The sequence below is a fragment of the Nycticebus coucang genome, chromosome 19, assembly GCF_027406575.1.
Source record: "Nycticebus coucang isolate mNycCou1 chromosome 19, mNycCou1.pri, whole genome shotgun sequence".
Lineage (NCBI taxonomy): Eukaryota > Metazoa > Chordata > Mammalia > Primates > Lorisidae > Nycticebus > Nycticebus coucang.
In genome coordinates, this window is record NC_069798.1 from 51,341,897 (window position 1) to 51,364,540 (window position 22,644).

The 22,644-nt window shown below is 45.0% G+C and overlaps 1 protein-coding gene across 14 annotated transcripts in view; it reads right to left on the reverse strand.

Annotated features, from left to right (window-relative positions):
* The window catches only part of TCF4 (transcription factor 4), a 375,650-nt gene that overhangs the window by 45,654 nt on the left and 307,352 nt on the right, over positions 1-22,644 (reverse strand). For all 14 annotated transcript variants that reach the window (XM_053571075.1, XM_053571071.1, XM_053571076.1 and 11 more), the window contains 3 exons: positions 20,360-20,465; positions 16,827-16,960; positions 10,573-10,705 (listed from right to left, as the gene is read on the reverse strand). In XM_053571075.1, coding sequence (XP_053427050.1) covers positions 10,573-10,705; positions 16,827-16,960; positions 20,360-20,465 — 373 coding nt within the window. The remainder of the gene's footprint in view (positions 1-10,572; positions 10,706-16,826; positions 16,961-20,359; positions 20,466-22,644) is intronic.

Here is a 22,644-nt window from a genome sequence, read left to right on the forward strand (position 1 = left end):
ATCTGACAGAACAGGGGGATGGGGTGTGGGCTCACGGAGGTGATCATCTGACAGAACAGGAGGATAGGGTGTGGGCTCACGGAGGTGATCATCTGGCAGAACAGGAGGATGGGGTGTGCGTTCACAGAGGTGATCATCTGGCAGAACAGGAGGATGGGGTGTGCGTTCACAGAGGTGATCATCTGACAGAACGGGGATGGGGTGTGGGCTCACGGAGGTGATCATCTGACAGAACAGGAGGATAGGGTGTGGGCTCACGGAGGTGATCATCTGGCAGAACAGGAGGATGGGGTGTGCGCTCACAGAGGTGATCATCTGGCAGAACAGGAGGATGGGGTGTGCGTTCACAGAGGTGATCATCTGACAGAACAGGGGGATGGGGTGTGGGCTCACGGAGGTGATCATCTGACAGAACAGGAGGATAGGGTGTGGGCTCACGGAGGTGATCATCTGGCAGAACAGGAGGATGGGGTGTGCGTTCACAGAGGTGATCATCTGACAGAACAGGGGGATGGGGTGTGCGCTCACGGAGGTGATCATCTGACAGAACAGGAGGATAGGGTGTGGGCTCACGGAGGTGATCATCTGGCAGAACAGGAGGATGGGGTGTGCGCTCACAGAAGTGATCATCTGACAGAACAGGAGGATGGGGTGTGCGCTCACGGAGGTGATCATCTGGCAGAACAGGGGGATGGGGTGTGCGCTCACAGAGGTGATCATCTGGCAGAACAGGAGGATGGGGTGTGGGCTCACAGAAGTGATCATCTGACAGAACAGGAGGATGGGGTGTGCGCTCACAGAAGTGATCATCTGACAGAACAGGAGGATGGGGTGTGGGCTCACGGAGGTGATCATCTGACAGAACAGGAGGATAGGGTGTGCGCTCACGGAGGTGATCATCTGGCAGAACAGGAGGATGGGGTGTGCGCTCACGGAGGTGATCATCTGGCAGAACAGGAGGATAGGGTGTGGGCTCACGGAGGTGATCATCTGACAGAACAGGGGGATGGGGTGTGCGCTCAGATCATCTGGCAGAACAGGGGGATGGGGTGTGCGCTCACAGAGGTGATCATCTGGCAGAACAGGAGGATGGGGTGTGGGCTCACAGAGGTGATCATCTGACAGAACAGGGGGATGGGGTGTGCGCTCACGGAGGTGATCATCTGACAGAACAGGAGGATGGGGTGTGCGCTCACGGAGGTGATCATCTGACAGAACAGGAGGATGGGGTGTGCGCTCACAGAGGTGATCATCTGGCAGAACAGGAGGATGGGGTGTGGGCTCAGAGAGGTGATCATCTGACAGAACAGGAGGATGGGGTGTGCGCTCACGGAGGTGATCATCTGACAGACCAGGAGGATAGGGTGTGGGCTCACGGAGGTGATCATCTGACAGAACAGGAGGATGGGGTGTGCGCTCACGGAGGTGATCATCTGGCAGAACAGGATGATGGGGTGTGCGCTCACAGAAGTGATCATCTGGCAGAACAGGAGGATAGGGTGTGGGCTCACGGAGGTGATCATCTGACAGAACAGGGGGATGGGGTGTGCGCTCACGGAGGTGATCATCTGGCAGAACAGGGGGATGGGGTGTGGGCTCACGGAGGTGATCATCTGACAGAACAGGGGGATGGGGTGTGCGCTCATGGAGGTGATCATCTGACAGAACAGGAGGATGGGGTGTGGGCTCACGGAGGTGATCATCTGACAGAACAGGAGGATGGGGTGTGCGCTCAGAGAGGTGATCATCTGACAGAACAGGAGGATGGGGTGTGCGCTCACAGAGGTGATCATCTGACAGAACAGGAGGATGGGGTGTTGGCTCACAGAGGTGATCATCTGACAGAACAGGAGGATGGGGTGTGGGCTCACGGAGGTGATCATCTGACAGAACAGGAGGATAGGGTGTGCGCTCACAGAAGTGATCATCTGACAGAACAGGAGGATGGGGTGTGCGCTCACGGAGGTGATCATCTGGCAGAACAGGAGGATGGGGTGTGCGCTCACGGAGGTGATCATCTGACAGAACAGGAGGATGGGGTGTGCGCTCACGGAGGTGATCATCTGACAGAACAGGAGGATGGGGTGTGGGCTCACGGAGGTGATCATCTGACAGAACAGGGGGATGGGGTGTGGGCTCACGGAGGTGATCATCTGACAGAACAGGAGTATGGGGTGTGCGCTCACGGAGGTGATCATCTGGCAGAACAGGAGGATGGGGTGTGGGCTCATGGAGGTGATCATCTGGCAGAACAGGAGGATAGGGTGTGGGCTCACGGAGGTGATCATCTGACAGAACAGGAGGATGGGGTGTGCGTTCACAGAGGTGATCATCTGACAGAACAGGAGGATGGGGTGTGGGCTCACGGAGGTGATCATCTGACAGAACAGGAGGATAGGGTGTGGGCTCACGGAGGTGATCATCTGACAGAACAGGAGGATGGGGTGTGGGCTCACGGAGGTGATCATCTGACAGAACAGGAGGACGGGGTGTGGGCTCACGGAGGTGATCATCTGACAGAACAGGGGGATGGGGTGTGGGCTCACGGAGGTGATCATCTGACAGAACAGGGGGATGGGGTGTGCGCTCACGGAGGTGATCATCTGGCAGAACAGGAGGATGGGGTGTGGGCTCATGGAGGTGATCATCTGGCAGAACAGGAGGATAGGGTGTGGGCTCACGGAGGTGATCATCTGACAGAACAGGGGGATGGGGTGTGCGCTCACAGAGGTGATCATCTGGCAGAACAGGAGGATGGGGTGTGCGCTCAGAGAGGTGATCATCTGACAGAACAGGGGGATGGGGTGTGCGTTCACAGAGGTGATCATCTGGCAGAACAGGAGGATGGGGTGTGCGCTCAGAGAGGTGATCATCTGACAGAACAGGAGGATGGGGTGTGCGCTCAGAGAGGTGATCATCTGACAGAACAGGAGGATGGGGTGTGGGCTCACAGAGGTGATCATCTGACAGAACAGGAGGATGGGGTGTGGGCTCACGGAGGTGATCATCTGACAGAACAGGAGGATGGGGTGTGCGCTCACAGAAGTGATCATCTGACAGAACAGGAGGATGGGGTGTGCGCTCACGGAGGTGATCATCTGACAGAACAGGAGGATGGGGTGTGGGCTCACAGAAGTGATCATCTGACAGAACAGGAGGATGGGGTGTGCGCTCACAGAAGTGATCATCTGACAGAACAGGAGGATGGGGTGTGGGCTCACGGAGGTGATCATCTGACAGAACAGGAGGATAGGGTGTGCGCTCACGGAGGTGATCATCTGGCAGAACAGGAGGATGGGGTGTGCGCTCACGGAGGTGATCATCTGGCAGAACAGGAGGATAGGGTGTGGGCTCACGGAGGTGATCATCTGACAGAACAGGGGGATGGGGTGTGCGCTCAGATCATCTGGCAGAACAGGGGGATGGGGTGTGCGCTCACAGAGGTGATCATCTGGCAGAACAGGAGGATGGGGTGTGGGCTCACAGAGGTGATCATCTGACAGAACAGGGGGATGGGGTGTGCGCTCACGGAGGTGATCATCTGACAGAACAGGAGGATGGGGTGTGCGCTCACGGAGGTGATCATCTGACAGAACAGGAGGATGGAGTGTGCGCTCACAGAGGTGATCATCTGGCAGAACAAGAGGATGGGGTGTGCGCTCAGAGAGGTGATCATCTGACAGAACAGGAGGATGGGGTGTGCGCTCACGGAGGTGATCATCTGACAGAACAGGAGGATAGGGTGTGGGCTCACGGAGGTGATCATCTGACAGAACAGGAGGATGGGGTGTGCGCTCACGGAGGTGATCATCTGGCAGAACAGGAGGTTGGGGTGTGCGCTCACAGAAGTGATCATCTGGCAGAACAGGAGGATAGGGTGTGGGCTCACGGAGGTGATCATCTGACAGAACAGGGGGATGGGGTGTGCGCTCACGGAGGTGATCATCTGGCAGAACAGGGGGATGGGGTGTGGGCTCACGGAGGTGATCATCTGACAGAACAGGGGGATGGGGTGTGCGCTCATGGAGGTGATCATCTGACAGAACAGGAGGATGGGGTGTGGGCTCACGGAGGTGATCATCTGACAGAACAGGAGGATGGGGTGTGGGCTCACGGAGGTGATCATCTGACAGAACAGGAGGATGGGGTGTGCGCTCACAGAAGTGATCATCTGACAGAACAGGAGGATGGGGTGTGCGCTCACGGAGGTGATCATCTGGCAGAACAGGAGGATGGGGTGTGCGCTCACGGAGGTGATCATCTGACAGAACAGGAGGATGGCGTGTGCGCTCACGGAGGTGATCATCTGACAGAACGGGGGATGGGGTGTGGGCTCACGGAGGTGATCATCTGACAGAACAGGGGTATGGGGTGTGCGCTCACGGAGGTGATCATCTGGCAGAACAGGAGGATGGGGTGTGGGCTCATGGAGGTGATCATCTGGCAGAACAGGAGGATAGGGTGTGGGCTCACGGAGGTGATCATCTGACAGAACAGGAGGATGGGGTGTGCGCTCACAGAGGTGATCATCTGACATAACAGGAGGATGGGGTGTGGGCTCACGGAGGTGATCATCTGACAGAACAGGAGGATAGGGTGTGGGCTCACGGAGGTGATCATCTGACAGAACAGGAGGATGGGGTGTGGGCTCACGGAGGTGATCATCTGACAGAACAGGAGGATGGGGTGTGGGCTCACGGAGGTGATCATCTGACAGAACAGGGGGATGGGGTGTGGGCTCACGGAGGTGATCATCTGACAGAACAGGGGGATGGGGTGTGCGCTCACGGAGGTGATCATCTGGCAGAACAGGAGGATGGGGTGTGGGCTCATGGAGGTGATCATCTGGCAGAACAGGAGGATAGGGTGTGGGCTCACGGAGGTGATCATCTGACAGAACAGGGGGATGGGGTGTGCGCTCACAGAGGTGATCATCTGGCAGAACAGGAGGATGGGGTGTGCGCTCAGAGAGGTGATCATCTGACAGAACAGGGGGATGGGGTGTGCGTTCACAGAGGTGATCATCTGGCAGAACAGGAGGATGGGGTGTGCGCTCAGAGAGGTGATCATCTGACAGAACAGGAGGATGGGGTGTGCGCTCACGGAGGTGATCATGTGGCAGAACAGGGGGATGGGGTGTGCGCTCACAGAGGTGATCATCTGACAGAACAGGGGGATGGGGTGTGCGCTCACGGAGGTGATCATCTGACAGAACAGGGGGATGGGGTGTGCGCTCACAGAGGTGATCATCTGACAGAACAGGGGGATAGGGTGTGCGCTCACAGAGGTGATCATCTGGCAGTACAGGAGGATGGGGTGTGCGCTCACGGAGGTGATCATCTGACAGAACAGGAGGATGGGGTGTGCGCTCACAGAGGTGATCATCTGGCAGACAGGAGGATGGGGTGTGCGTTCACAGAGGTGATCATCTGGCAGAAAAGGGGGATGGGGTGTGCGCTCACGGAGGTGATCATCTGGCAGAACAGGGGGATGGGGTGTGCGCTCAGATCATCTGGCAGAACAGGAGGATGGGGTGTGTGCTCACAGAGGTGATCATCTGACAGAACAGGAGGATGGGGTGTGCGCTCACGGAGGTGATCATCTGACAGAACAGGAGGATAGGGTGTGGGCTCACGGAGGTGATCATCTGGCAGAACAGGAGGATGGGGTGTGCGCTCACAGAGGTGATCATCTGGCAGAACAGGGGGATGGGGTGTGTGCTCACGGAGGTGATCTTCTGGCAGAATAGGGGGATGGGGTGTGCGCTCACAGAGGTGATCATCTGGCAGAACAGGGGGATGGGGTGAGCGCTCAGATCATCTGGCAGAACAGGGGGATGGGGTGTGCGCTCACAGAGGTGATCATCTGACAGAACAGGGGGATGGGGTGTGCGCTCACGGAGGTGATCATCTGGTAGAACAGGGGGATGGGGTGTGCGCTCACAGAGGTGATCATCTGACAGAACAGGGGGATGGGGTGTGCGCTCACGGAGGTGATCATCTGACAGAACAGGAGGATGGGGTGTGCGCTCACAGAGGTGATCATCTGACAGAACAGGGGGATGGGGTGTGCGCTCAGATCATCTGGCAGAACAGGGGGATGGGGTGTGCGCTCACAGAGGTGATCATCTGGCAGAACAGGAGGATGGGGTGTGGGCTCACAGAGGTGATCATCTGACAGAACAGGGGGATGGGGTGTGCGCTCACAGAGGTGATCATCTGGCAGAACAGGAGGATGGGGTGTGGGCTCACAGAGGTGATCATCTGACAGAACAGGAGGATGGGGTGTGCGCTCACGGAGTTGATCATCTGACAGAACAGGAGGATAGGGTGTGGGCTCACGGAGGTGATCATCTGGCAGAACAGGAGGATGGGGTGTGCGCTCACAGAAGTGATCATCTGGCAGAACAGGAGGATAGGGTGTGGGCTCACGGAGGTGATCATCTGACAGAACAGGGGGATGGGGTGTGCGCTCACGGAGGTGATCATCTGACAGAACAGGAGGATGGGGTGTGGGCTCACGGAGGTGATCACCTGACAGAACAGGAGGATGGGGTGTGCGCTCACGGAGGTGATCATCTGACAGAACAGGAGGATGGGGTGTGCGCTCACGGAGGTGATCATCTGACAGAACAGGAGGATAGGGTGTGGGCTCACGGAGGTGATCATCTGACAGAACAGGAGGATGGGGTGTGGGCTCACGGAGGTGATCATCTGACAGAACAGGAGGATGGGGTGTGCGCTCACAGAGGTGATCATCTGACAGAACAGGAGGATGGGGTGTGGGCTCACGGAGGTGATCATCTGACAGAACAGGAGGATGGGGTGTGGGCTCACGGAGGTGATCATCTGACAGAACAGGGGGATGGGGTGTGCGCTCACGGAGGTGATCATCTGGCAGAACAGGGGGATGGGGTGTGCGCTCACGGAGGTGATCATCTGGCAGAACAGGGGGATGGGGTGTGCGCTCACGGAGGTGATCATCTGACAGAACAGGAGGATGGGGTGTGCGCTCACAGAGGTGATCATCTGACAGAACAGGGGGATGGGGTGTGCGCTCACGGAGGTGATCATCTGGCAGAACAGGAGGATGGGGTGTGCGCTCACAGAGGTGATCATCTGGCAGAACAGGAGGATGGGGTGTGCGCTCACGGAGGTGATCATCTGGCAGAACAGGAGGATGGGGTGTATGCTCACAGAGGTGATCATGTGGCAGTTGCAGAGCCTGCAGGGCACCTGCTGTTCTAGTCTCAGTTCAGAACTGCTGACCACCAGAAGACCTTATAACACGATACCAAGACACAGGGCCGCGGTCATCTTCTGACCTGAAGGAGAGCAGCTTCCTAAGGTATGAAGGCCGTGTGTGAAAAGCCTGCATGGCCTTGCAACTTTCCACCAAGAAAACTTGGAAAATGTGATGTCCATGTGTTAGTGCCGGAGTCCCATTCTTACGGCATTAGTTTTGCTTACAGTCATTTCTACAAAATCGTGTGTAATCTCAAACATGTGTCAGGCTGTGTGTTCCCCATTTATCCATTATTTAATTAGCTCTGTTTGTTCTTTGAGATACAGGCAACGTAATATTTCTTTATTTCCTGCATTTCAGAATGAGTGAGTATATGCCAAATATTTTCAAACGTCTACAGCTGTCTCCTATTAATCCATACTGTATGTTGGGGAAGTATCAGTAACATCAGAAGGGAAAGCTTCTCTTCTTGTTAGACAGACACGTTGTCTTTGCTGACTTCCACCACACTCAGAAAACCAACACGAAGCTTAAAAGGATTAAAGCTTGAAGATGCTTGCTTGCACGCCACGCACTAAGGCTTCCTATATGTTATCATGCTTCCATTTTCCTCTCTGTTCTACTTCAGCAATTGAAGGACATATTCTAGAATGTTCTCTCTTAAAGTAAGATCTGTATTCTATGCAAATGAGTAAAGGTCTGTCCGCCCCCCCCAAGCTGAATTACCATGTCTACTGACTTCCTGAAAGGTCATCTCAAACTTTTTCACATTTCACATTTTGACAAGTACACCCATTATTGTGAAATAAATAATGTAAGGAATAAACTTCTTAAAAAGCTTTATTCTGGGATCCAAAAATCTCATACTTTTCTATTTTTAAATTACAGCTTCTACATCATTGTCTGGACCCTTCCGTAGAGTCCTGTGATCTATCAAAAGTCAAGTCCAGCCTTAGTTTGTAGTTGAGCCCTTAATACACTCCACTCTGCCCAGACGGAGTAAGCAGATTTTCCTGTTCCCCCACAACACGACCAGCTTAAATCAAGCCAGGCTCTCTGCCACACAGACTTGTGGCTATGCTGCCCACAGGTCACAGATCATGACCGCCCCATCTCCTGACATCTCCTTCCTTCCTTCCAAGTCTAGTGCCTCCCTCCCAGGAAGATGTCTTTCACAAATCAATCAACAAACTGTTTTTTTCAAACAGTGCCTAAGTATGTTTTCCTCAACTCAAAATTTTGCTCCACCTTCGTACCTTCCTAAAAAAAGACGATTACTCAAACCACAAGTAGACAGGAAATCTGCCATGTAAGAGGATGAATGACCGGGCATCCTTCTCCAAAACCAGACCTCGTGACTGCAGACAGGGGCTTTCCATGTGTCAAACCACACTGAAGCGAAATATGCTTTTCTCACTCTTTCAGTTCTCCACTGCTTGCTTTCTTCTTGTTTTTCAAAGCAGCCAAGATTGCACTGATAGCTAACCAAACTTCCCCACGTGACCTATGTCCAGAGCTCTCCAAGGTCAAACAGATGCAACACATTTGTAGAAGCCTGGTTCACAAAAGTTATAAAAATGGAAACTTTCTCAATTTGCTTCTTCGTGAGACAGGATAGCAGAGGGGCTGTGAGATGGCTCATCTCAAGTGTGAAATATATTATTGAATAAGCAAGCAGGATATTATCGAGGCAAAAATTGTATCTGCAACATTTCAAAACGTATCTTTTCTCCTTCATCAAAAATGTTCCCTCCTAAGTGATTCATATAACTTCCCAAAGGTTTTTTGGGGGGAAGGGTGATTGCAGAGAGCTAAGAGAAATCAACAGTAGTATTATTCTGATACATAATCTTCTTGGAAAGGCACACCCTGAGTGTTTTACCCCCTCACCCTCTGGGAGTGATGTTCAGGCCAAGCAAAGATGAATTTGAACTAGAACCGGGGGATGTGGTAACCAGGGAAGTCTAAAGTTGGAGTTTTTTTTTTTTTTTTGGCCGGGGCTGGGTTTGAACCCACCACCTCCAGTATATGGGGCTGGCGCCCTACTCCTTGAGCCACAGGAGCTGCCCCAAAGTCTGAGGTTGGAATAAGGCTTTGGTGCCTTACCCCATGTTGCTCATCTAAATGACTGAAGTTGTTAAGGCTAATTCAAAAGGGGCTGCCTTAATTTACAATTGCCAAATTGTAGAAACAACCTAAATGCCCACCAACCCAAGAATAAATTAATAAACTGTGATATATGTATACAGCCGTTAAAAAAAGATGGGAGACTTTACATCTTTTGTATTAACCTGGATTGCGGTGGAACACATTCTTTTTAGTTAAACATCATAAAAATGGAGAAGCAAGAATCCAATGTACTCAATTCTAATATGAAGGCAGTAGATGATCTAATACAAGTGTGGGGGATGAGGGAGAGGGAAGAGAGGAGGAAGGGAGGATGGGAGGTCACAGTATATGGCACACCTCTTGGGGGCGGAACAGTTATAAGAGGGACTTTATCTAACAAATGCAATCAGCGTAACCTAATTCTTTGTACCCTCAATGAATCCTAAACAATAAAAAAGTAGGGGCTGCCTCCCTACTCATCCTGACTCTTCCCTCCAGAGGCAGCTGGACGTCCCACCTAGCTCTTTCCTCAAGGGGAGCGTACTGGTGGGACAAGCTCTGTTCTACAGAAAGGACAGCAATGGACATCACAAAAAATGAGAAGATGACGGCTCAGTTCATGGCAGCAGCATAATTCTTGAGCTTTAACTCATTTGTAAATTTCCTTGGGGAAAAAAGGAGCAAACAACTGGCCCATGTGCCTAGGTATCTCTGCTCTCCTAAGTGAGCAAATACCTCATCCACTCTGGGGGACTCCCACTTGATTCTCTAGGAGGTCAAGTTTATCTAGTTATTACTGGTCAGCTGAGAACTGCACAGAAACTAGACTTTGGAAGAGCTCAGGACAGTGACTGACATTTGAGAACTGGTTAATAACTACTGTTACGAGTTGTTATCATACCCCCATTTCACTAGTCTTCAAGGCTCATCTTAGGAAAAGTTCACTTTGTTCACTGTCTCTGAGTGGGAAGAGCCAGGCAGTTTTGTTGTATTATCTAAGGACCCCCAATAGGCAAAGTAGCCAAATTTCAGTTTCTTGTGACAACAAAACTGATATGGTGAAGGCAGTGATTATGTGTCTGGTTCGTTTATTTGTTCAATTACATGACAAATATTTATTGCTGACTGCTATACAGTGACGAGGGGGGAAAAGAGGACCTCCATTATCACAGCCTGACATTGACTGCTGGCAGGAGACTGGGCATTTCTGCAACTCACCCATCATACTGTCTGTCCCGTTGGCAGGAGGTGTGCAGGAAGAGGTGCTGTAATGGTTTGTACCACTACGGTGGAAAGTGGACATCGGAGGAAGACTGGAATTGATGTCTGCTGAGGAGTGTGATGGATAGCTCTGAAGCAAGAAGCAGAAACAGGAGGCCGCATTTAATCAAATAGAATGGGTACAGGTGAAAATTACTAAATGCAGAATACAAATGTCTACATACGATAACTAAGAAAATGCCATGAAGGCTACGTTGAACAGTTGGATGAGAATATTTCAGATTGTATATGAAACCAGCACACTGTATCCCTTGGTTGCACTAATGTACACAGCTATGATTTAACAATAAAAAAAAATACATATGACATAAAAAAAAAATCCTTCTTTCAGAACTCTCCATTTTGCAATGGAGACAACATTTAGAATTTCAAAATAGCCAAGAACATATCTTGCTTAGATCTGATAGCTTCCATTTTTCAAATAATAAAATACGTAGATACACAGTTGGTTTGAGTTTGCATCAAGTGTGGGGGAGGATAGTGACAACACAGGACATGGGAATGGTCATAATCTCTCAATCTACAAATTCCTGCTTAAAATCCTTTCGGAGATTTTAGCAACATGAAAGATCATCCCCACTGTTAATGTTTTGTATGGCCTACTGATCAAGTGAAAAAGATTGTACAATATGATGAATATAACCATATGAACCATGGGGCTTACCCCGCCCTTGATCCTGACCTCCTGGACACTAATGGCAAAGAGTAACCAGTCTCAAATCTTCCTGCCAAACTGGATTACCTCTCTGAACCCCAGAAACATGAACAAAATGACATATAAAAAATTGAGAAAGCACTTACTGGTTAAATATCATATTTAATGGTATAAAGCCTTAAATCAGTGGCTCCACTGAATTAAATTAGAACGGCAATGAACTAAGGATGACCAGTTCTTTGCTCACCAGTTTTCCCCATTAGCAGTCTATAGCTGACTATGAAATTATTTGGCTTAAGATGTGGCTTTGAGTTCAATATTCTGTCAGTTGTCCAAATAAGCTACATTTCTTGGGGCACATCCCAGGACTGGTAGGGTGGCAAACAGTTGCTATCTACACGTCTGCTTGAGAATAAGCAGGTTACTAATAGGGAAACAGTCATTTGCAAAGCTATAACCAGCTATTTTCCTTCACAAGGTAAAAAAGAGCTTCAAAAGTTGTTCTCACAGGCATTTGAGCGTATTAACAGTTATGCACAAGAAGAAAAACTATGTATTAGCTAAAATACATTTTTCCTTCATATGAAATATGTTACTGGACCATATGTAGACCTTTATATCATTATAGGAGATTCTGGTAAAAAGGTTTAATTTAAAATTAAAGACTGAATGTGATGCTGATACACGGTAGTAACAGGTACTTCCTGCCCAAGCTTTTGCTCAGAAGTGGATCCCCAGTCTCTTGGGTATTGTCCATTGATTTTGTGAGACTCATCTTGACTTCTAGCTTTTCCCTGCAGATTCCTTTACCACTTCCAACTCTCCCCTACGCTCTCCTCTGCCTGGGTCCCCATTCACGTACGTTTTGCACCGTGCCATTTAACGCTTAATTACAGGCTGCTTTTCTTGCCCTTTCAAGTACACATCTACCTATGCTGTAAACTCTTTAAGGGGGGAGAATAGAGTTCATAGCTTTGCGTCCCCCAACCCGGGGCTGGGTCTCAAACACATTATTACACGACACGCTCAGTGAACAACTGGCCAGCGGAGTTAAGAAATACTGGACTGAAATATGACTTATCTGGCAGACAAAAGAGTCGAGGAATTGAATGGAGACCTCTGAGCTAGGTCTGCCAATGACAAGTCGATGTCTTTGAACATATTACCTCTGCATGCAAAAATAGAACAGCTTGAAAAAATTCCAGTGAAAAGTCAGGACGACACACTTAAACTTTTTCCATGTTCTTGAGAATGCTTCTTAAATTTTTGAATTTCACAAACCTCCTTCTTTGACCAAAAAGTTCCTCATGCCACCTGTTAAACACCTTTCTACTCGCCACTTAAAGAATTCTCCAAATAGTCCCCGAAATTTCTCGAAGAATAATAGAGTGGGCACCTTCTCTAGCACAAGCAATCTGAAAGAAGGGAACACCACACTTAGGAAAGCACAGAGCTATCTTCTCTAGAGCTGAACAGGATAGATAATAAAATGGAGAAATAGAAACAGAATGTGGAAAAGGAAAAGTGAGGGGGGGGGAGATAGTTTGGCTTCACTTTTAGACAGTCCCATTTCATGCTTAGTTTCTGAAGAAAAGACAAACTACAAAGCTGTCCGAAATATGCAAAAACAGAGGAAAAGAATTATAAAAAATATTTAAATAACAACCACCACTATCATGAGACAGAAATGATAATCGTATCAAGGAGAATTTTTGGCTTCTCTTAGCTTTCTGTCAAATGGACAGTCATTCAGGATTTGACTCAGTTCACAGAATAAAAAGTTAATCCCCATAGATTTTTAGTGGGAAACCAATGCAATCCACATAAATCAGTTATTTTCAGAGACTCCCAGAAAATTAGATGTGGAAAGAAATTAATGAGATTTATAACTAGATTATTTTGCAATGAAAAGTATCTTGAAAACTACTGTCGCTCAGAGACATGATAAATACACCACAGAGAATATTAGTGCTATGGGAATAATGTCTCTTCTAGAGGATTAGGGATTGACTATAAAGAGGTCCTCTTAGTCCCTCATTCCACCTATCACTGCCTGTCCTGACAAGAGTGTGACAAAGTGTTGTGGCTTTACATGCCCAGTGTTCGTTTATTTTTAATTATGATACCTAATGGTAGTGTATTTAGGGTCTATTTACAAAGTAAATATTGGAAACGTTTCCATAGGTGATGTTTTAAATTGACGTATGTGTTGATAATTTAAGGATTATAGAAAATACATTAATTGGTAGCATATACTGCTAATATGAGAATAAACGAATGCTTTGGCCTAACGCAGAATTTCACAACCTTGGCACTGTTATCTTTGGTGCTAGGTAATTCTCTGCTGTGCAGGCCCTTCTGTGCACGACAGTCTGTGTACCAGCATCCCTGGCCTCTACACACCAGATTCCAGGAGCATCGACCCCCTAGTTGTGACAATAAAAATGTCTCCAGACACTGCCGAATGTTCACTGAAGGGCGAAATCCACCTCTCCTCCCCCAGTTGGAATTACTGGAGTAAAAGTTTATGTTACCAAAAATAAAAGACAATAGAACTTCCTTCATACTGTAATTCCAGATTCCTAGAACTACATCCCTCCGTAGTGTGAAGATCATGCCTAAATCCTGCCACACAGTGAGGACTCCATCCTATTTTTAAAAAGAACTCTGCCGGCTCAGAACCCGTAGAACAGTGGTTGTGGCACTAGCCATATGCACCAAGGGTGGCGCGTTCGAACCCGGCCTGGGCCAGGTAAACAACAATGACAACTGCAACAAAAAATAGCCGGGCGTTGTGGCGGGCACCTATAGTCCCAGCTACTTGGGAGGCTGAGGCAAGAGAATCACTTAAGTCCAGGAGTTTGAGGTTGCTGTGAGCTGTGATGCCACAGCACTTTACCGAGGGTGACATAGTGAGACTGTCTCAAAAAAAAAAAAAAAAAAAAAAAAACCAACCAAAAACGAACAAAAAAAACACACAAAAAAGAATTTTGCCAAATCAGTCCAAACTTAAATCTTCTCTAATAACCCATTCCAATGCTTAACCACAAACTCCATTCATCTGAGTGATTTTGTGAGTCTGTAACATAGTAGTGATCAGCTGGGGGATTCTATCACAGAGGCTGACACTCTGAAGGGGATTGAAAAATTTAAAATTAGTGAACTGACAGTCACTACTGAAACATGTGGATCTTAACCTTTATAATTACATATTTTATTTTAACAGGGCATCCAGTGAAGAAGGCAATGGTGTTTCTAAAATGTTTTTCTTTTAGAGATAATACTCACTTAGCCAAATTATACCCCAAATAATCCAGGGAAACCTCTCTCTTTCAAATGTCCCTTTCTTGGGTAAGGGATTAGCCAAATGCTATGAAGAACAATTGTTAGGCACTACCATTATTTTTAAAAGAAAGAATACCAACTCCTAATAGACAGTATATTCAGATTATTCCCCACCCCTGTCAGATTCTCCAAGGTCATTTCAGTAAAACATTTTCAGATTTAACCATACTAAAGTTACAATGACAACTAGACCTGATTATTCCCCTAGTCTCACTCTCAGTGGGAAAATTCATCAGTCTGTACCAGAGAGCTTTTCATTTCCCCCTTAAAACAAAAAAATCCTTCTCTCTGAAATTTGCTAACTAATCATATGATGATTAGAAATCCTGTATTTCGTAATAGATAAATGGCATTACAAATACAGCTTCTGATGTAGTTGGTTGGGTTACTCCTTCAAAATGATCTTTCTCCTTGGTTGGTAATATAGGTTTGGGTCAGCATAACTTTTTCTAAAAGGAATATAGTTGGTTTCTATTTTGAAATTGCACTTTTTGTGTATCGGAGCACATTTTAAAGATAATTCCCGTGACTGGGATAAAAGTCAAACCATCTAACTCAAAATTGTAGATCATGATAAGCAAAGAAAGCAATATAGGAGGAAAGGAAAAAAAACAAAAATATACATAACAAGTAAATAAAAATAAAAAGAGAAAAATGAATATCAAATGGCCAGCTAAAGTTCCATTATGTACAAATACTTCTATTTGTAATGAAAACTTCTTTGCTCATAGGACACATGTAACTCTTATCATGGGTTCCTAGAGAAATGGAAAATAACGGTTGAGAAATAAAAACGTTACCCAAAAGAAAATTCTAGTACCATACTAGTTGATGTTTCTCTAAGCTTTCACCCTAGTATCTTCAAGTAGGTGGGAGAAGAGGAAATCTAAAACAAAGTCATCAGCTATTTACTGACAATGTGCTGAAATTTGAGACATTTGGGATTCATACATTTGAACTTGGGAGATGATATAAAACGGCCAATTCCACCCCTACCCTTTGCCCTTCAGGAATGAATAAGCTAACTGGCCACACAGCATCTCCATCACTAAGACCATCTAGATATTATATCCAAGATGTCAGAAATCTTATCTTCTCAATTTTTTTTCCCTTTGGTTTTCAGAGTAGGATATAAGACAGCTTTTCTCTACCTATAGTAGTTGAGCAAAATGATAAGAAGATTACAAAATCCAGAATTATTTCCTTTATCGGAACAGAGGAAGAAACGCAAACGTGGATATATGCAAGAAGAAAAAGGGGCAAACTACAAGGTGAAGAGTAGAGATGTAAACACCACTAAGGGTCACTGGACTTGCCATAACGCTTTGTATTTATAGGATTTGAAGGTTCACACATCTTTTTGCATCCCAAACTTAACTCATGATCTAGACTCTTTCCTCAATTTAATGACACACTTAAATCCATCAGGGCATTCTGGGCTGTGGTGGTATCTGAGGCGAGAAAAAAGCCAGGTGAGTTGCTTCCTTCAGAATCTAGAGACACGAGGACAGATGAGCATAGGTGAAGAAGACAGTGGACATTTTTATTAGTGAAAGATGCAACATTCTAATACCCAGCAGTTTTCATCAGGAGTGAGGCAAAACAGAAGATCAGGGGCAGATTAGGGTATGAATCAGAGTTAAAAGACTAAAAACTGGAAATCTGATCTGTGTGGAAACCGTACCGTTGCTCTTACTGATGAGACTATATAGAAAATACAAACTCTTTCCTTTGTGTATGTCACACGGGCCAATGCTGACACGAGCCAGCCAAGGCAACATGGCAATGTCCAGAGGTGAAGCATAAAACCTACTGACCATCTCTGCCCTCTGCAGCATATCCCTCAAAACTACACACAGCAACAAAACGACAAAGAATCCTTAAAACTGAAAGGCTGCAACTTAAATATACTGTGTATTCATGTGCCAAAGGAAGCTGACGCTGTGATAAAGAAAGCACAGAGCAAAACAATAAACAACAGAACAATGACAAAGAGGAGACGGAAGGGTTCACAAAGGTGATCTGATTCTGTTACGTCTTTGATCAAAGAAACAATACAATTGTAAAAGCAATGGCAGTGTGCCATCTTTGCACTGGTTTGCAGAATCCCTGTGTACATGTGTGGCAAGACGGAGGGAGAGATTTGAAAAACTGGCTGTGTTACTCCCATCACCATGCAAAGCTGCCTTACCAAACGCTCATGTGGGTGCAGGCTGCAGTAGCTGCTAGACTGTGGAATATGAGAAGAATTGCCCAACATGCCTCCGTAGCCAGGCTGATTCATCCCGCTGGAGGAACTCCAAGGGTCACTGCTGTGATGGCCATCTGTAAAGGACAAAGACAACCATGACTCTTCTGAGGCATTCAGCTTCGCCTTATAGAACAGGGTTTTTTCATAGACTTGAAAATGACCGCCTGTTGTGTATTCATCTTTGTGTTGGCTAGCTGATTACATCAGAAGACAGTCATCATTATTTCTTCCCAACTGGCTCTATACTGTCAAACAAATATAAACATTTAACAAAGTTAAAGCAAAAACTCCACTGGAAAAGAACAACGGAGCCTGTTTCTACGTAGAACTGTGTCAAGTCGGCGTGGTAAACACTAAAGAAAACATTTCTTCGTGAGTCTTTTGACACTTTTTATTCTACGAAAATTAATGAAAAAGAAAGTGTTCTTAAACTTGGAGGTGAAAATAAAATACTTAAGATATGACAGAGTTGACAAGTCTACAAATTTTGAACAAAGAAATTAGTAACATCTCAGATTTAAAAGTGTTAGATTTCACGTTTGTAACATCCACAATAGAATTAAAGCTGGACTTAGCATTATATTATGGTGTGTATGAAGGAGGAGTCTCAAACATACAGCTCTTAGGTTATTTTTTTATTTTTTGATATATAGGAATATAGTTCTCATAAGGTAGGTATTATGTTACAGACAATTTTGAGAGCCTCTGGGTTTTATAAAATTATTTATGAGTTTAAAAGAAGTTTAAAATTATATGGAACTTATATAAAGTGTCTTTAATGTGAGTTAACCTTGTGTTAACATCATATTAAAAACAATCCTACAGATTTCTTTTACTCTGTGCCTAGTAGCCTAGAGGTTATCATAGAGATTGGCATTGTTTGGTTTGGTTTCTTAAGGGAAGGGGAAAAGACAATCTATTTATTGCTGAATTCATTCATTTTTTTTCTCTTCGTTCAGTAGGTTAATAAAAAATTCCTGAGGGCTGGATATAAACCAAACCATCAGCTACGTATTAAATGTATAGCAGGTATTGCTTTCTTGAACATAAGATTATTTTCACTATAACACTTTAATACAAGGCCTTTTGAAAATTTAGGCAATAGGAAAGTGAAATCGGAAACTCTATTATTTTATGAAGCACTTTTTCACCGGGTGTTTAAATCCAGAAGTTAGAATTTTAGAACTGGACTCATTTCCGAACAGGGAGGAACAGTCTATGTAGATTTAAGAACCGTGCAAGCAAAATTGCGTCTGCGATTCTGACAACTTTGGAGTTCTAACTTGAAGATGGAAATCGAAGTTAAAAATAAGAGTATTGAGTTGAAATATGCCCTAGACAGTCTCTGAATATCTTTCACATTAATTGCATATTCCTTTCAAGTCCTGAATTCTCAGGGCACCCTGTACTCTACTGAAGAAAGCTATTTTGAGACAGGATCGAGGATGCAATTGTTTCTGTAGTCATAATGTAAAAACACAGAGTTTTTTAAAAAATTATTCATTTGCTTTAGCTTTAGTCCTTAGCTTACAGAGGTTTTAAATGTCACCTTAAATTCAAATATGAAGTTCAAGATCACTAACATTTTAAATAGACAATGCCTATGATAAATTGAGAATATGTATCAATGAACAAGAGTCTCCTGAAACATTCTGACAATGTGATACACCGGGTGGTAACATACTTAGGATTGTTAACACAAAATACTCCACTGGGTGCAGACTTAACAAAAATACATAGTTTACATAAATTATGCTTTTCACAGGAAATTAGTATTTATCACATCCCATGATCTTGGCATAATGTTGTTTTGAAAGAATAGGATTAGATATGTGCAGATTAATTGTGCTCATCATAGATGTCAACTCAATTTTTTTTTTTGCTTTTTGGGCACTCATATACAGAAAAACAAATTTGTTCCCCATGTAATGTATGGTCTGCTAGGTAAAGGAGCCTACTGTTTTAATCTGCCTGCCCCCTCCTGCAACGTGCCACTTTCCCAGACAGAAAGAAGAAATGAATCCTTCTGTTGATTTTCTCAATCAAAATCTCTTTCGAGTGATGAATCTTTGAATTCATAACCTCTGTAAGCACCTGTGGGACCATTTTGCCCACTGCTCACAGAAAAGGGGAGCCGATGCCCAGTAGCCACTCTTTTGAGCCGAAGTTAATGTGCCTTTTCTCGTGACACAGAATGTACTCAAGTGATGCAGCCTGCTGTGTCCCTTAGGGAGTTACACCCAGGACAGGTCACAGAGATAAAGGACCCCTGTGAACATGAACTCCGTACTGGGTGGAAAAAATTCTCTCTATTCCCAAGGGACCAACCTGATTCAATTTTATAGATTTTCCATGGAATTTCACATGTGAACTAACCACCTGGAAAAGCTAATGCACTAAAGGGAAGAAGATACGTCTCTTTTAATCAGAATGATTCTGAGTGTGCCCACTCTACTCTGAGACACCAGGCTGTTCCCCTGCTACGCTCTGCCCCAAGTGAGCTCCTCCTCTGTGACCTGGCCCTTCTACAAGGAGCACAAGAAAACAATCCCCTGGCACGCTGCAGGACATGTAGAAATAAGGCTTTCACACACAGGCCAAAGAGTGAAAGTCCTGAGCACAGGGGTTCTTGGGAAATTCCACATGTAAATTCAGGGTATTAGCTTGGCAACGAGATCACTGCATTGAACAGTAAGTGCCATAGACATATCAGGGATGAAGCCCATATGGGCATCCTCCAAATGGTTCATTCTTAAAGGTGCTGCTGTTATGTCTATGTCTTTTTAAGAAGCAGAATGGGGTTATGTTTCCAATGGCCAAGATTACAAGCCCAGGGGAGGAGTGGGAGAAGGCATCCATCTGCATGTCACTAACCATGCTGGACAATGACAACAAACCTACTTTACCTACCATGAAGTTGGGATGCTCTATATTTATCTCCCCCAAAGATGAGTCTTTTGCTCTAAACCAGTTAGCATGTTGGGATAGTATTATTCCAGCCTTCAGGTGGGTCACTTAAAAAAATGGGACCCATGTTCTTACCTACAAATTAATAAGTAGCTGAAAATCTTATATAAAGTTATAAAGACAACTTGTTCCCTGTTGGCTAAATCCAGGATGCTCTGAACATACACTGAGCTGAAACCCTTCTGCATATATGCATAGTCTTCTTGGGGATGCTGAAATGGCGGGTGGCATGTGGGAGACCACAAGCAGCGTCAGACCTAAGTGAAGCATCAACGTCATATTAACTCATTATTGCTCAAGGAAGTTTAATTTTTTTTTTTAAAAATGTCTTAGTAGAGTTTTGATTCATTCATTCATTTTTAAGGAATTCAATTCATAAGAAGAGCATTACTTCCAAAATTCTATACTTACGTACTAATCTACTTGTTTCTGTCCTTTACGTGACATTAAATGACCCAACGAAACCCTATCCAGCGGACTTTTCCTTCAAAACAGCAGAATCTTACCTTGCATGAAGAAGGAGCTGGGGAAAGTGCTGGTTGCTGGTTTTGAGGAAGGGTAGCCTGGCGAGTCCCTATTGTAGTCGGCAGTGCTGGCTGACGGAGCATAGACCTGCAGAAGAAGAACCAATAGAATTTTGCTTTCTGAATTGACCAAAGCATCTGAAGGTCCATTACTTTATCAGAAGCAAACACAAAATGCTAAATGACTACCTACCCTATCCAGTCCAAATCTGACCAAAGCCTAAAAACACCGGCCCTTTTAAAATCCAGCAAAAAACCAAAAAAAAAAAAAATTAAAAACCTGCTCAGTATATGTGCTTAAATAGGATTTAACCGGTTATGATATATCCCAGTCATAGACAAGAGTATTGCAAACAATGTCTAGGTGTAAATTCACCACATAATACCCACAGGGTAGTCCCGCCAGTCAAAGCATTCCCTTTCCTTTTTTAAACACAGATGGCCCACGAGCAAGTGAAAGGTAAAAACAGAAAGACGTGCTTCATCCTCAAGGCTCTTCCAAAAGGTAGAGTAAAAATTCTACCTTTCAATTAAACATTTCACTGTTACAGAGAGAGGGAAAGGGGTGGGGGAGAGAGAAAGAGAGAAAGAAGGTGGCAAACATATGAACCACCCAAACTACGAAAAGTGACAAATATATCTTGGAATATGAAATTCCCATAGTGTCAGCTTCTTGCAGAGATGCATGAAAAAGGCCACAAAAAGCCTGGCTCTCCGGAAGACCACCAACAATCAGTGCGTGCACAGGACAGGGAGGGGGCCTCGTTTTTAGTGCTTATTATATTTGTGTGTACAATAAACTTAAAAGAGTGTGCCAAAAGCCTAATTTACTTACATTTGTTTGCTAATACTCATGAGACTTGGGGAACCAGTTCTTTATCAAAATAGCCTGTGTATTTTCTTGTTTATGTTTCCTTGAAACAGGACAGCAGAGTGGGGAAAGCATAAATTCATAAGGTATAGTTTAACTCTAATTGGTTCTCACCCTTGCCTTTTCTGCTAAATATAATTTTTTTTTAATCTCCATTTTCTTTTGCTCTCAAAGTTCCTCTCTCCAGATGGTCAGAGAGACAGAAACACTATCATCCTCTTGATGAAAATGGGTACTTTCTTGCCTCCATTTTGAAGCAGGCAGCGGCTCACACAATTGGCAATGAGCCTACGGTGATATTCACAGGTCAGAGTAAAAGGAAAAGAAACGTACCAATAAAAAGACAAGGGCAGGGTTACCAAAAAATAACTCCTCTTTTTTTTTTTTACAGTGCACATCGAATGAACACCCTAAAAAAAATTATGTAATTGCTCTCAGATCACCATGAATCATAAACTAAACCTTAGGATCTCACACAGGACAGGTCCACAGAGACGGATGTGGGAAAAATATGTATCCACGTCTGTACATCAAATAAATGCTACCTATGCACCCCACCCCGCATGCCCTTGAAAACTGGGAGGTTCTGGAGCTCAAATTAAACAAAACAAGCACGAAAAAACTATTCAAGGGTTTTTTTTTTCTTAAGTCATTGGCAAATGCAAGCCCTATATTTCATAAGGCTTTATTTTGTAATTTTCATCACATTTTATGTGTAGAAACAGTGATTTGCTTCTATTTCCATAGGGTTTACAATAAGGAAAAAAAAACAATTTTTTTATTTTTAAGGAACTAAGAATAAAATTTAGGCCAGGAATCTAAAATACAAATGAATAACCCAAGTCCTGTTAACCAAATCTCAGAATTGCCTTGAGACCCGCACAACTAACACACAGTTTGGGAAGTGCTGCTAAGTGTATTTAGGGAAGATTTCGTGAGCAAGTCAAAACGATGAAAGAAAATTTACCCTCTACGACAAAGGGGAATTGAAACTTAACAGAATGAGCAAATATGACTCTAATATATCTTTACTCTCATTAGGCTGAGAGCTTTTTGGCCAATCAGTATTAATACAAGCTAAATGTGCTATTATCCCCAAATTTATTTACTAAAACACTAAAAATAATCTCTGACCTATATTATTAAATCATCTTATGTTTTAAAAGAACGGAAATCAATTCTTCTAACATATAGGTCAATTTTAATTACATATTCTATTACATTATCCTCAGACATGTATATTATTATGTTAACATCATTTGAGGATACTTCACAAGGTTCATCTTTTTTTTTCCAATTTGGGTAGAATTACTTGACTTTTTTTTTTTTGAAAGATAAGGAAAAAAAATCTTTGGTTAACTTTGGTTATTTATAAAGAGGCTACTTTGACTATATG